The sequence below is a fragment of the Mchenga conophoros genome, linkage group LG10 (genome assembly GCF_057382185.1).
Source record: "Mchenga conophoros isolate Kocher_MC1m ecotype Shallow Benthic linkage group LG10, M_conophoros_male_GT1.1, whole genome shotgun sequence".
In the NCBI taxonomy this organism is placed as follows: Eukaryota; Metazoa; Chordata; class Actinopteri; order Cichliformes; family Cichlidae; genus Mchenga; species Mchenga conophoros.
The window spans coordinates 11,209,890-11,223,234 of record NC_140535.1 but is presented as its reverse complement, the minus strand read 5'-3'; the positions used below and the strand labels follow the sequence as shown (position 1 = coordinate 11,223,234).

Genomic DNA, 13,345 nt, shown 5'->3' with positions numbered 1-13,345 from the left:
TTATCACTGAGATCCTATGAGAGTTGGTCCTTACTGCAACGCACCACATGATTTGAGGAATGTTTTTTTTCTTCTTTTGTTAAAAAAAAATGTGTGGAGTGAATTTGTGAGGAACCATATTTAAACAGAACAGATGGCTCCACAGTTGCTTTAAAATCATCAGTTTGGATCCATCACCTTTACAGATGGATTCACACAACTGCACGCATTCTGGTTTTGGTTTTTTTTTCCTCACCTCTGAAGCGCAGTGTCACGTTAAATTGTGTTTCAGAGTTTAAAAAGAGAGGGAGAGAGATTAACAGCTTGCAAAAGGAAATGTGTGGATGTAATAACAGTAATGTGCTGGCTCAGGGAGGAGGCATGGACGTGACCTAACTCCAGGGTGCGTACCAAAAACAACTTTTCACTTTTCTGGGACTGTCTCGCTGTCAAACTGTTTTAAGTTTGTTTTCCATTTTTCTCAGTCAGCGCACCCCTCCTCTTTTGCCTCAGCCATCCGTTCACTACAAGTCATCTCCTCCCCCGCTGCTGTTCCCTCTTGACTCCCCAGCAGGAATGTGGGGCCAGCTTGGAGGACTCTTTCAGGAGTTACAGCAGAAACCTACACTCTTGCCTCGGATTACGGCTTAAAGGTCACTGTTACTCCCACACATATTGGCAGCGGCTGCATGGTTGTGCAGACGTCGTACACTCCACCCCCCCACCCCCCACCCCACCCACCACCACCACCACCACCAGCAGACTCCTGTGCGCCTTTGCATTCCTTCCCCCGCTGACTCTTATCAGAGTCTTTGGGGTTAAACACAAACACAACACAGCACAATTGGGGAATGCTCATTTCTCTAACTGCAAAACAGACAAGCACCAAATCTGTCAAAAGTTTGGAAAGCATGTGGCACAAAACCTCTTTCAAGCAATCTGGAACGCCACAATGAGATCTGAACTATAAAATCTTACTAAACATAAAAAAAGAAAGAAGAGAAAAGAAAAAAAACTTCTTTGTGGAAATATCTTTGTGATTTTACAGACTGTCTGGACCTTTTCCCTCACAGTTTGATCAAGATGTCCACCTTTGTAGTCCATAAAAATTTATCATTTTACATCAGCGTACCCTCCACAGGCCTCAATAACGCAGGCGAAAGAGTTGGCTCATTACTGAATCTCAACAGAGAAAGGATACTCCCTCCTCTCAAGTGTTATTCTTGCCTTGGTGGCAAATAAACAGTCCTTGAGTCAATGGAGCCAAAGGAGCTCCTGGGGCTTAGGGAAATAAGAGCATCAGGTTTATTATCATTCCTATTAGAGCTTATTTTGACTCCCACATGTATTTTTCATTCAACTAAGGCTATTTTTTTTAAAGAAAAACATTCTGTTTTGCAAATTAAAGGTCTCACATCATGCTGTGGAATGTAAAGATTTACGGGCCTTCCTGTGCACGTACAGCCCATACAGCCTCAGGCTTTGCCTCTACCTGTGCCCTCTCTGTAATCAGGAGTCAGACGCAAGCTGGAGTTCATTTTTCCTGAACTTTTAGGCATTTAAAGGTCCAGAAACATCCAGAAACAAAACTTTCCAGACTTCTGATACTGGAGCCCTTTGCTCCTCCTTCCTAGATGCTCACTGAGACTGAGACCAGACTTACTCTGGAAGAAACATCTGGCTCAAATTAAAGCCTTCTCCTCCGTCCCTCGCCACTCATGTCATCCCCCCCCTCATGGTTATTTTTTGCAACTTTAGCCCTTTCATCCTTATTGTCCATCTCTTCGTCCATTCTTGCCCCCCTACTCATTCATTCTCTCCGCCCATTCCGAGCCTCCTCCTCCTCCTTCTCCTCCACTTCCTCCTCCTCTGTCTTTCACCTCTTGCCTCCTGTTACCATCTTCCTTTTCTGCAAATAGTCTGGTTTGCTTTTTGTACGCAGCATCATGAAGCCAATGAGCCATATCTGGGGTCTCTCCTTGGTCTTGTCTCTGAGTTTGGGATGGACAAAGGCCCAACAGACAAATTTCACCAGGTGAGGTTGCATTTTAAACCATTTGTGATCGAGAACCTGCAAAAGAAAGGTTCTTCTTGAAATTCACTCTGATCCTCATATGCAGATATGTGAGGTGAAGATACTTTTGTTTATTTTAACAAATATCAACCAGGATAAAAAGGCTCTTTGAAATGATCTTTACTATGACATTTTAATTCAGTCCTGCTTCTGTACATTCTTTCCAGCTGACTGTTTAATTGGGCACAGAGCTGTCCTGTTGGTTTTGGGCTCATGATGTGTGGCGCACTGAGTTTGCAAAGGCTGAGGTGCCACAGATGTTAATGCTTTCAGCTCTGCCTGTGGGGTTGAATCAGAGAAACTTGGCTCTGATTCTGTGCATTTAGGCTGTAATCAGCAGCTGTCTGACTTTGCTGGGGTTCTGCTGTCTGAGTCCTAGTCTGGGAAAACAACAACGTTATGTTTCAATCTAATTTTAGTTTTCTAATTTTGGTTGTCCACGTTGCTGTTTTTGCCTCCTTACAATTTGTTTACTTCCTCTAAAATGAGGCATGATTGAAAGATGTTTTATATTTCTTAAAAACTTGAACTCTCCAAAACTCTCGAAACCACTAACTGTAAAATATCCCTTAACAGAAATGACTTCATAATAACTGACATTTTTTCAGTGGCTCCTAGTTTTACAAATGTATCCTTGCCAAAATAGGACATTTTTCTTCCTGGAAAGTACATTTTGACAAAGTGTCCAAAACCTGAGCGTCAGCTGTAAAATCCCCAGTACTTTTCACTGGCCTACAATTATTCAACTCTTTACTTCAAGCTACTGACTAGTCACTACATAGTTATGGACTACCAAAGCACTCAAGTTTAAAAAAATACAAATTAAAAATTAATATGTGCAACCACTGTGATGGTATTGTCTCTAACCCCTATTAAATTTAGCTAGTTAGCCTCTGTTAGCTGCACACAATATCAAAGTCAGTCTGAGTCAAACAGTTATTTGATGTAAATACGCACATTTCACAAATGCAAGAACATCTCTATTTAACAAGCATTACAAATCTTACCTCGTGGGTAAACTAGTTACAACAACTTAGATAGTTTCCAACACCAAAGATAACAGATAATGTTAACTAGCAAGAAGAAGGAAATACCCACCTCTTTCTTGTTCATGTAAAGTGTTGTTTTGTCCAAGGAACACATTGGGGATCAAAAGACACAAACATGATAACCAGTTTACATTAGTTATGCTAGCCCAAACTCAAACCATGGCTGGTTAGTTCAAACTCTGTTAAGTTTGAAAATCTTTTACTGTATAAATGGACTAAGAAAAAGGCAGTTGTGTGACTGGGTAGATGAGGCTTGTATAAGAAAGCCCTTTGAGTGCTCAAATTGAATAGAAAAGCAAACTATAGGTACAAGTCTATTTAAAACACAAATAATGACAGGTAATTTGGAAGCAATTTATCTTACTAAAATGCTATTCAACATGTGGCTATAAGATCTGCGAATGAAACCACCAACCTTTAGATTAGTGGACCTTGGCGTCTCCTATTGGTAATGGAAGTCCAGCTGTGAAGCTTCAACATTAGCAAAAGGCTAATGACTTCAATCAATCAAAAGTTCAGATTCCTATGGGGACGATAATTGACAAAAGAAAATCGCTATGTAAACCCACACGTATAACCATTTAATCAGAAGTCTTTTTGCAATCACAAGATTTTCCTCTTGCTGGACTTTAAAAAGAATGCAAAGTACTTCTGCGCTGGCTTCTGTCTTAAGAGCAGAAAGCCACAGCCATGTTTTATATACAGTCTCTGGCTCTATTTCCTGAGGTACAGCCAAGCTAAGACTATAAATCGATTTATAGGCTTTATAAATGACTGATATAGAGTAAACAAGGGTCTGTCAAAAGAAGTCATCTTAACTTAATTATGATCCTGTTACAGAGCTCAAGTGCTGACTCCAACTTGATTGAAGTGTGATTATTGTTGTTTTTTTCATTCTTTCCCTGTTTTAGTGTCAATTAAGCAGCAGACTTTAATTAAGAAAAACATTGCAAGAATACATGTAGCAACATCTGCACCCTGCGATTAAATCATCATATAATGAAAATTTCCATCTTCTTACACTAATTTCTTCCAGTAAATTCCCACAACAACAACCACAACAGCCAAGAGTTCATTTAGAGAGACAACTAGAGGATGTTAGTCCTTTTAGGACTCTGCTTGAGATTCCCATTTCTCACTGACTCCTTTACCACAGGCCTGTGTTCTACTGCGGAGGAGACATGGTTGCTGAATCAGGCTTTGTTGGAAGTGAAGGGTTCCCAAGCTTCTACAAACCAAACAGCAAATGTGCCTGGCGCATCACTGTGAGTCACTCTCCCTTCCCCAAGCCTGAGTTCTCCAGCTTTTCCAAGCTTTCTGTGTCTGACTCATGTGATCTCGATGCTTTCCAGGTCCCAGAGGGAAACGTGATAACGCTCTCCTTTCGCATTTTTGACCTCGAGGCTGACTCACAATGCCGCTACGACTATCTGGATGTTTACAATGGACATTCCAACTTGGTGCAAAAACTGGGTCGCTTTTGTGGAACTTTCCGACCTGGAGCGCTCATTTCAACCACAAACATGATGATGCTGGAGATGGTGACTGATGACGAGACGCAGAGTCGAGGATTTCTGGCCTATTTCAGTGCAGTCAAACCCTACGTATCTGGTATGTGGTCACATGATGAAGCTGTTTTGTTTTTGTGTTTTTCATTATAATGCCATGTATGCATTCCCAAATAATCCCAGTGCCTGAATGTAGCATATATTTTTGGACTTCGTATCCATGACCACAATTTCTAATGAGGTAATTTTGCCTTAAATTAAAGTTAAGCTTAATTAAATAGTTAATCTCCTCTTCTTCTTGGCCTCTTGCCTGCTCAGCTTTAAGTGGTGGCAAACCTAAAACCAAAGTAATAATAATAACAATAATAATAATAAAACATTTGAAAGCACTGCAGAGGTTCTCAATACACATTAGTTTAACAACATTTATGACTCCTAAAATTTTTATAAATCCCAGATTAAGCCTGTTTTGGATTTAAACTATTAAAAATGACTATATTCTTTAAAACGATTGGCAAGTGCAGCTTTCATAGTTTAGGAATGAAGTGTTTACAGTGTTAAAGAAAACAGGAAGTTTCCCACCTCATCCAGCTTTCACAGTACTGTTGTAAGGGAGCAGAATAATAAGTAGTGAATTTCTTTGCATTAAAACCTTCAATAGCAAATTATTACTGGTAATTAAAGTAACCTCTGGCAAATGATCTGAAACATATCATTAAAAGTAACAGGAGGCAGAACCATCGACAGTCTGGATTCAGCAGATAGATGTTGAGTATCAAGCCTGAGATTAGTCTTCAGACTTTTCTTTTTTGTTTGGAAGAGCTTATAATTAAGCTTCAATAATATGCTTCAAATGTGACCCTGAGTCATGCTGCACCAGCGACCTCCAGCAGTACCCTGGGGGCTCATCAGAAATTGTGTAATAATAGTAGAAGGGGGGCCGGAATAGAGGCCAAAGTATGATGCTACACCCCTGAGCTTGCACAATGTGTTTTAAAAAGTGTTCCAGCCAACAGGCTAGATTATTAATAACAGCTCAAAATGTTGAAATTTATATCTTTGTTATAAATGTGAAATGTCTTATTTGATATTAATGGTGCAGACAGCTTTAAGAAAAATTTACAAGTCTCTTCATTTAGCACCCTAATGGAGTGTTTACGGCTTGTTTCAGACGAACAGTTCTGTGGGGGGAGGATGACAAAAGCCCAGGGAGAGATCAAGACACCCAACTGGCCCGACAAAAAATACGAACCAGGAACAAGCTGCTCCTGGCTGATCACTGTGGAGCCCAATATGGTCAGTGGCAAGCTGACTCGCAGTGTGCAGCCACTGTATAGTCCAAAGTTCCTTACTTTGATTAATTGAATCTTTATACTTGTGTCTCTTTGGATACCAGGTGATCCACGTGAATTTTGATAAGTTTGCCGTGGAGGATGACGCTTATTGTCGCTTTGACTATGTGGCATTCTTTAATGGCGGAGAGAAGGATGACTCACGTCTGATTGGAAAATACTGTGGCGATCAGGTCCCAGAGTGAGTGACAGAAATTTCTGAAGCCTTTAAAGTTGTTTTAAAATAGCCATTTCTAATTTTACACCTCATCCTTTTTCCTGTCTCGTTCCTAGACCTATTGTTACCAGCGGAAATGTGCTACTGGTCCAGTTTGTGTCAGACCTCAGTGTGACGTCTGATGGGTTCCTCGCCCACTTTACCAGCATCGCACGTGGTTCTCAGATACCAACAGTCAACTCAGGACAGACTACAAGATACAGTCCTCCAGTACCTTCTGTCAAACCTGCACATCCTTCTACCCCGATAGAAACAACCACCAAATATGTGCCAGCTCCTGTCCCTAGGTCCACTCCGAGCCCCAAACCAGTCAAGCCCACTAGAGACCGTAATGCAAAGCCAAATGGAAAGAGGCCTGGTAGGTAAATGTACAAAATAAAAATAAAAAAGTTAACAACTAGTATCACTAAAAACATATTATTTCTTTTTCACTATTTTCTTATTAGTGCCTCAAAATCCACTCTGTGCCAAAGCCTGTAAAAGAAATGGAACAATCAAGACTAGTTTCTGTGCCAGTGAATTTGGTAAGTTTCCTGCTGTTGACATATATACACACACATGCATTATCAATCAGATGTTGCGTTCTGACTGACCCCACCTTTTTTCCAGTATTAACCGGGAAGGTGACCTCTGTGGCCCCGAGGCCCCGAGGTGCTATTCAGATTACTGTGTCCCTCATCAAGGCCTACAAAGCAGGCCGGCTAACCATAACACAAGTTGGAGAGACCATGTCAGTTAAGCTGATGTCGCAGTGCAAGAAGTGCCCGCTGTTCCGCAAAGGTGGGTTGTTGCTTATTTTTTAATTCGTATTATCCAGGTGCCGGAGATCAGCAGTATCGTCTTTAACTCAACAAACATAACCTCATTTAATCTTAATGTTTGTGGGGTTTTTTGGGTTTCGTTTTTTTTTTCATTCTCACAGGTGTCAACTACATCATCATGGGTCAGGTGAATGAACAGGGACAAGGTACCCTGGAACCCGGTGCATTCACAGCTCTCTACAAAGCCCCACACCACAAATTGTTAATGAATATCAGCCAACAACCCTGTTAACCTCAAATACCCGTCCAGACCAGAAAATGGAAACACAAATCTAGACATTTTAATGTGAAATGCAGCTCTTTCAAAGCACTATATATATGTTATACAGGAATACATAACTTCAGTGTTGTACCGCAAAATAATTAAAAGGAAGGCAATTGTAATGTCTTATTCAAAACTCTGCCAAACCTTATGTTTGTAATTTATAACTGAATAAAGGTTTTATATCTCTTTCATTTTATCTGACTGGCTACTTTGTGTGTGTGTATCAACTGTGACACTTAATATTAGAATGATGTCTCTGACTCCACCTTGTGGATTTAAAAAGTAAGAGCAACCTGCACATTATGAATCGGATAACCATGGCTCTAGATGAAGAAAATGTATTGTCATTCATAAACACAGAGACCAGTTTACCTTCATTTTTTTTTCAATATTTTTTTATTCGAAGATTCTGAAGCCAGGAATGACAAAGTCAATTTTCGAAAGATATATCAAGAAATTCCTCAATTTTATTAACAAAGGAAATGGAATTGCTCACTTTTTCTCTGCCGTTTTTGTAGCTTGCAAAACCATCTGAACCACTGAATACTTCTAGGGCCAGGGTCTGGCAGACTGACCTTATATTTGAGATCCGTGGTTCCTATTAAAAATCTCAAGAGGTGATAAAGTCTAAAGTCTTTGGTCAAAGAGTCTAAATCAAGATGTCACGTTTTTCAAAAAGGTTTCTACAAATTCCTGTTCTGACCTCATATAACTAGAGTGCAACCAAAAAATGTTCTGTACTTTTAGTACGGAATTATAATTGGAAACCTTGCTTTTTTAATTATTACTGAAGTTTATTAGTATAAATGTGTTTCACACGGCTATACCAGGGCATCACAAGTTGTAGAAATAACAGAAAGAAAAATAACAGAGTACTCCTACCATCAGTCACACAGCAGGGATGTGGCTTTTTATGTCTAAGTGAGAAGTCCAGTGTAACAGACTCACCTGTGAAAAAGCTGACATCCCCATATGCCCTCTTTGCTTTCCAGCAGCTTGTTATGTGGGTTGTTGATGGCAGTTTGTCCATTAGATCTACTACCCAGTCTTCTCCTCATTCTTCAATTTTATCTTCAGTTTCATCCCTAGCATCCTCTTCTGCCACACCAACACTCTGCATGTCCTCCTTCACCATGTTCAGCATTTGGCCCACATTTGTAATTTTCTTTGGGCTACCTTTGGCTTTGACTAATGAGGCTGAGATGCAGTCTAGCTGCCTCAACTAAGCCACGGGTCTACCTTATGCCCCCAGACACGTGCCGTATCCTAAGTCAGTCTCAGGTCATACCCTTTGAGCCACATCTGGCCCATGCTATATTTTATGTAGCTCGTGTCATGAGTTTTTCCTGCATCTGGCCAAAAGTATATGTCACTGAGTTAACTGAGCTATCAGGGCAGGTTTTCTTTTGTGTAAAAAAAAAAAAAAAAGCTGACACTTTATTTTTTTAAAAAATAACTTTACTGTATAAAAGAAAAGAAAAGAAATTAAATACATTGAAACTGTATTCAAAACGCAATTGTGACTCTTAAACAATGAATATGAATGATTAAATGTGATGGATTTTTACAATGGCTACAGAAAAAGGACATATAAAAGTAGATTTCGTTATAAAGCAGGAAACTTGATAATATAATCATATATAATCCTCCTCTCCACTCCTCTCATCTACACCCAGATGCTACCCTTCCCCTGTCTCTCCATTGCATCCTGTTGACTAAAGCAGCTCCCCGGACCTTGCTTCTGATTGCGTTGGGTGGGCAGGTTCTTGTACACAGCCCGGCTGTAGGGGATGAAGCACAGGCCCAGCTGGAGGTGTCGGGCCAGACGGCAGTAAGCCGCCAGCGCCAAGACCAGCAGAGGGGTGAGCAGCAGAAAGCCCACCACCAGCAGGGCTATGCAGGCTGTGTCGTCCAGCAGGTCTGAACAGTATAGTGATGTTCCATGGGGCTGCACCTGAAGGAGAAGGGATGAGCAGCACATCATCAGCACTAACTCTAAGAAGTGTTTGTGTATTTAAGGTGCTCACACTAGTGATGTACAACACGGTCAGCATGCAGTGTGCTGTTTGTGAGGGCCTAAGTCTCACAGTGACCTAGAGCAGCTTAGTAAATGAGCTCTGGGAGGCTCCAGAAACAGCTGAGAAAACAGCGTCAAATCTCCGGAAATAAAGGAATTCCTTTCTTTTCTTTGGCATTCCAACATAAGAGTTTGATTAAAAATCGACATCAGGAGGTGCAACTCCAGTGGTTGGTTTGATAAACTGTGATTACCAGCAGAATCTAGTTTTAACCCCTTTCTTTCAATCTTTTAAAACAGCATTTTCTTTCATTAAATCCAAGATAATTATATAAATATATATATGTATTTACTGTGGAGTGGCAGAGAAAGCCGAATACGATCATGGTCAGCGCAGGGGTGAGAATGATGCCGAACAAGATGCTGGCCAGACTGAAATTGATCAGAGCGATGATCATATTCTGTGCAGTGACCAGCACGGAGCACGCCCAGCAGTCCAGAGAGCCCCTCAACTCCACAGGGGGGTCAGCGGCTTCGCTCCCTCTGTGAGAGTAAGGAGGCGGCACCACGACCCCTGACCCCAATCTGGAGGAGAACCGTGCTTCGGAGCGGGCTTGCTCAGACATTGTCTTCTCCAGCGTCCCGGTCCGTGAGAGGCTCATCTTCTTTGTGGTCTTTTCTGCATAAAAAAACCACACACGAGTCATTCATGCAGCTAGACAATCCACAAAACAACCTGGATCAGCATGACTTTGTTTTAATCCCGGCGTTATCGATCTCATCTTGGGTCTTTGATTGTCTGTTAAAAACCTTCCCTCTCCCTGCATGCTCTGATTCTGATTCAGTCTGACCGCTACAAAGATGGAAAGTTACAGAATGTTAAACCATATTATGCAATAGGTCCCTGAAATATTATGGCGAAAGATATGGAAAGTCACCATGAGATAACTGCACAGTTGTAAGTGCAAGGAAATTAACTTCCCTGACTCCACCTCCAACCCCCTCCCAAAACAATGAGCCAGGAGCATCTGGAAAAGTTTGAAAAAATTCCACTACTCACCGAAGTGTCAGAACAATGTCACAATTTTATTCATGAAATGCTGGGTGTGAGCTTTTAATTCCTACATTTCAATTCATTCAAGTGTTTCCACGCGATAAAGAGGAGCACTAACACTACTTCCCTCTGATCTGTGCTGCACTGACAGCTGCTGGTATTCACCAGTGTGAAATCTTTCACTTTGGCATTTCAACCTCACCCTCCAATCGACTGTCCAGTTAGGTGTTAAGATCATTAAAAAATATCTCTTCTAAAACTAGATTATTGTGCATTATATGGAAGTCAAAGAGTACAACTTGAGTAACAACTATCACATAGATTAAAAGGGCTTTTTGAGTATTAAAAAAACATATTAACGGCTTACACAACATTTTAACAGTTCCTTCGATCTGGGATGGCCTTTTGGAGACACTGGAGAAAATAGGCTGTTTGCTTCCAGATCAAAATGAACCCTACTGAATGGCACTGATTTAGTGTGTACACATTCAAATAAAATGAGCTGTTTTGTTTATTTTTGAAAAAAAGAAAAAAGAAAGGAAAGCAAAAGTAAAGGATGGATCCTGTCATACTTACTTGCGTTATAAACCTGATGACCTTCCCCGGTGCAGCTCAGTAGTGGCACCAGCAGATGAAGAGAATTTCAAGAATTTCCTCCTGATGTGCGTCTTCTCCGACTAAAAATCCAGATTTCGAACGTATATCCAAGTAAAGGTGGAGTTTCTACCTCTCGGCTAAGTCTTCTTCTGTGCTCAGGGCTAATTATACAAGCTAATAATAATAATAATAAGAAGAAGAATCAGGAATCTGTCAGCAGTTTGGACTTTAGAGATGTCACAGAGGCGGGGAGAAAAAAGCTCTACAGGCTGGTGGCAAATTGTGCTTTCCTACTGGCTTCCTTCCCTGACATGCTTTTCCTTCCCTTTTTAAGATTTTCACTCTGACTCCAGTTTTGAGATCCGAGCCAGTGAGCCTGTATCCTGTGTTGCCTCGAATGCACAGAAAGAAGGCTGGGCTGTGTTAAAGGCTGATGTTAGGTTTGTTGGGCAGAGGTGCAGTGGAGGGGTTTATATATGATAACCCCTGAGAGGAAGGGGGAGGGAGGAAGAGTGTTTATTTGGATGGATTAGAGGAGTTATATGCAGCCCAGTCTGCAACACTTTACACCTTCACTGAGCTTTTTCTTCACTGTCAAGTCCCGATAAGGTCCTGTTCAAAATCCAAAACAGCTCATTTTGTATCGCTTTTCAAGCCAAAAGAGAAAAAATAAATAAATTTGAACCCATTCTGGGAGAAGTCAAACTGAGAGTCTGACAGAAGACTTGCTATATTTACATTTTCACTGAGAGCTCAATTCAACCACTTGGCAATATAGCCTGAAGTAAGATGTTTAAGGCACAGACAGACTTACATAAGGTTTCTTCCCAGTGCGGGAGTGACAGGGGTTTGGCCTTTGACCCTGTGATGAAAAACAGATCTGCTCTTTCAGAAAACATAAGGAAACGAGGAAGCGGGGGAACACTTGCTAATTTAGAGGTGGGGAAAGAGGCTATCATGGGACTGATAAGAAGCCAGAGGGGCTCAGATCAAAGGGTGAAATTAGTATTTTGATATGAAGTCTAATTTTATTATCTTTTTTTTAAAAAGCTCACCGTAGACATCTTTGTTTATTTCTTTTTTAACAAGGGGCAGATCTGTAAATTACCCAAAGAGAATGAGACTGATCAAAGAACTCTTGGCGTTTAATCTGTGGGTTTAAAATAGAAAGAGGGGATGAGGAACAGAGAAGGTGACGGGGGTCAACCAGTGTTTTTGCCATTAGCAGTGCCACAGTGTGTGTTGTTTGCATGTGCATGTGAGTGTATGAGAGGGCTGGTAGAGGAAGACCAGTCTTCCTGTCCTTGGATCCGGGATATCCGCTGCTGTGTCCACGCTCGACACTGTGATGTGCACAGGTCTGGCAATCTCATACCCGTGAGACAGAAAGAATGACACTCTCATTGCGTGTGGCGCCTGTTTTCAAACAGTTTCATGCAAGTCTACATCTGTTATATTATTTTGGTTCATTATCATTGTATAAGCAATATGTAGCGTTACTTCTTTTGGTCACTTTAGGCACTGACTTCATTGTTTTACTGTATGACTTAGTTGACTTATTGCTACATTTGAATTACTTTCCTGCTGAACTCGAGAGCAGCTGCAGCTTGTAGCTTTGACAAGATGGTATCAGGAAAGTGTTGGAGGGAAAAATAAACGAGCTGTGTGCTCGCCTCCCTCAGCATCAACTCTGAGGGAAGCACAGTGTCCAGTGGAGCCACTCAGTGGCCATAAGCAGACTGACAGAAGTGCAGCTGGCACGTTTAAACGCTGGATCAGATCCTTCAGGACCACAAGACCTCATTGTTGCACAGATATGCCTTCAAAAGTGAAACAATTTTGTGAACTTGGAAAACTAAAATGAAAATAAAAAATATTATCCTTTGTTTCAGCATTTGTTAGTTTGGCTTGATAGCTAACACTTTTTAATTAATACTGAGTTTGACAGGAATGATAGTGGAATTTAGTAATTAATGGATAATGGATGGTGCATAGTGAGATTATTTGAATTTTTAGAAAATGGAAATTTTGATGTACTGGTTCTAGAAAAAAAGGGGGAATTGCATCACCAATAACACGAGGTTTTATTCTCCTGTAAAACTAATTTTTATTCAAATTAATAAAAGATTCAGACAGAAGCAAGTTGCATGCAGTTCAGTCTCACTTTCTTAGAAAACAATACCATATAAAATAAGTCGTGTTTTTAAATGCTTATAAACTTCTGTACCTCCACACTAGAATGGAGTTGGGTTGCAAAGCAGCTTGCCGAGCCATCTACAACTGTGGGCGGGCAAAGCTCTTTTTAAGATTTTCTCATAGAATGCAAATAGAGGCTGTAGCTTACCCATCAGGTAAAAGACATCCGCTCATATTGAGCTAATCTCAAAGAGAGCAGAGAGGGTTAGCCAGTTA

The 13,345-nt window shown here is 40.9% G+C and overlaps 2 protein-coding genes across 2 annotated transcripts; one reads left to right on the top strand and one right to left on the bottom strand.

The window, feature by feature from the left end:
* On the top strand, window positions 1–7,456 carry pcolcea (procollagen C-endopeptidase enhancer a). The gene is made up of 10 exons (XM_085288536.1): window positions 1–632; window positions 1,922–2,014; window positions 4,259–4,367; window positions 4,455–4,713; window positions 5,782–5,906; window positions 6,007–6,143; window positions 6,236–6,537; window positions 6,626–6,703; window positions 6,789–6,959; window positions 7,102–7,456. Exons 2-10 carry the CDS (start codon window positions 1,926–1,928, stop codon window positions 7,230–7,232), a joined length of 1,401 nt encoding a protein of 466 aa, XP_085144662.1. The 5' UTR covers window positions 1–632; window positions 1,922–1,925; the 3' UTR covers window positions 7,233–7,456.
* Window positions 7,457–8,701: 1,245 nt separating this feature from the next.
* Window positions 8,702–11,363, bottom strand: tmem88a (transmembrane protein 88 a). Its single transcript, XM_085287922.1, has 3 exons — window positions 10,913–11,363; window positions 9,636–9,961; window positions 8,702–9,219 (listed from the first exon to the last, which is right to left on the bottom strand). Exons 2-3 carry the CDS (start codon window positions 9,942–9,944, stop codon window positions 8,932–8,934), a joined length of 597 nt encoding a protein of 198 aa, XP_085144048.1. The 5' UTR covers window positions 9,945–9,961; window positions 10,913–11,363; the 3' UTR covers window positions 8,702–8,931.
* Between the last annotated feature and the right edge of the window lie 1,982 nt (window positions 11,364–13,345).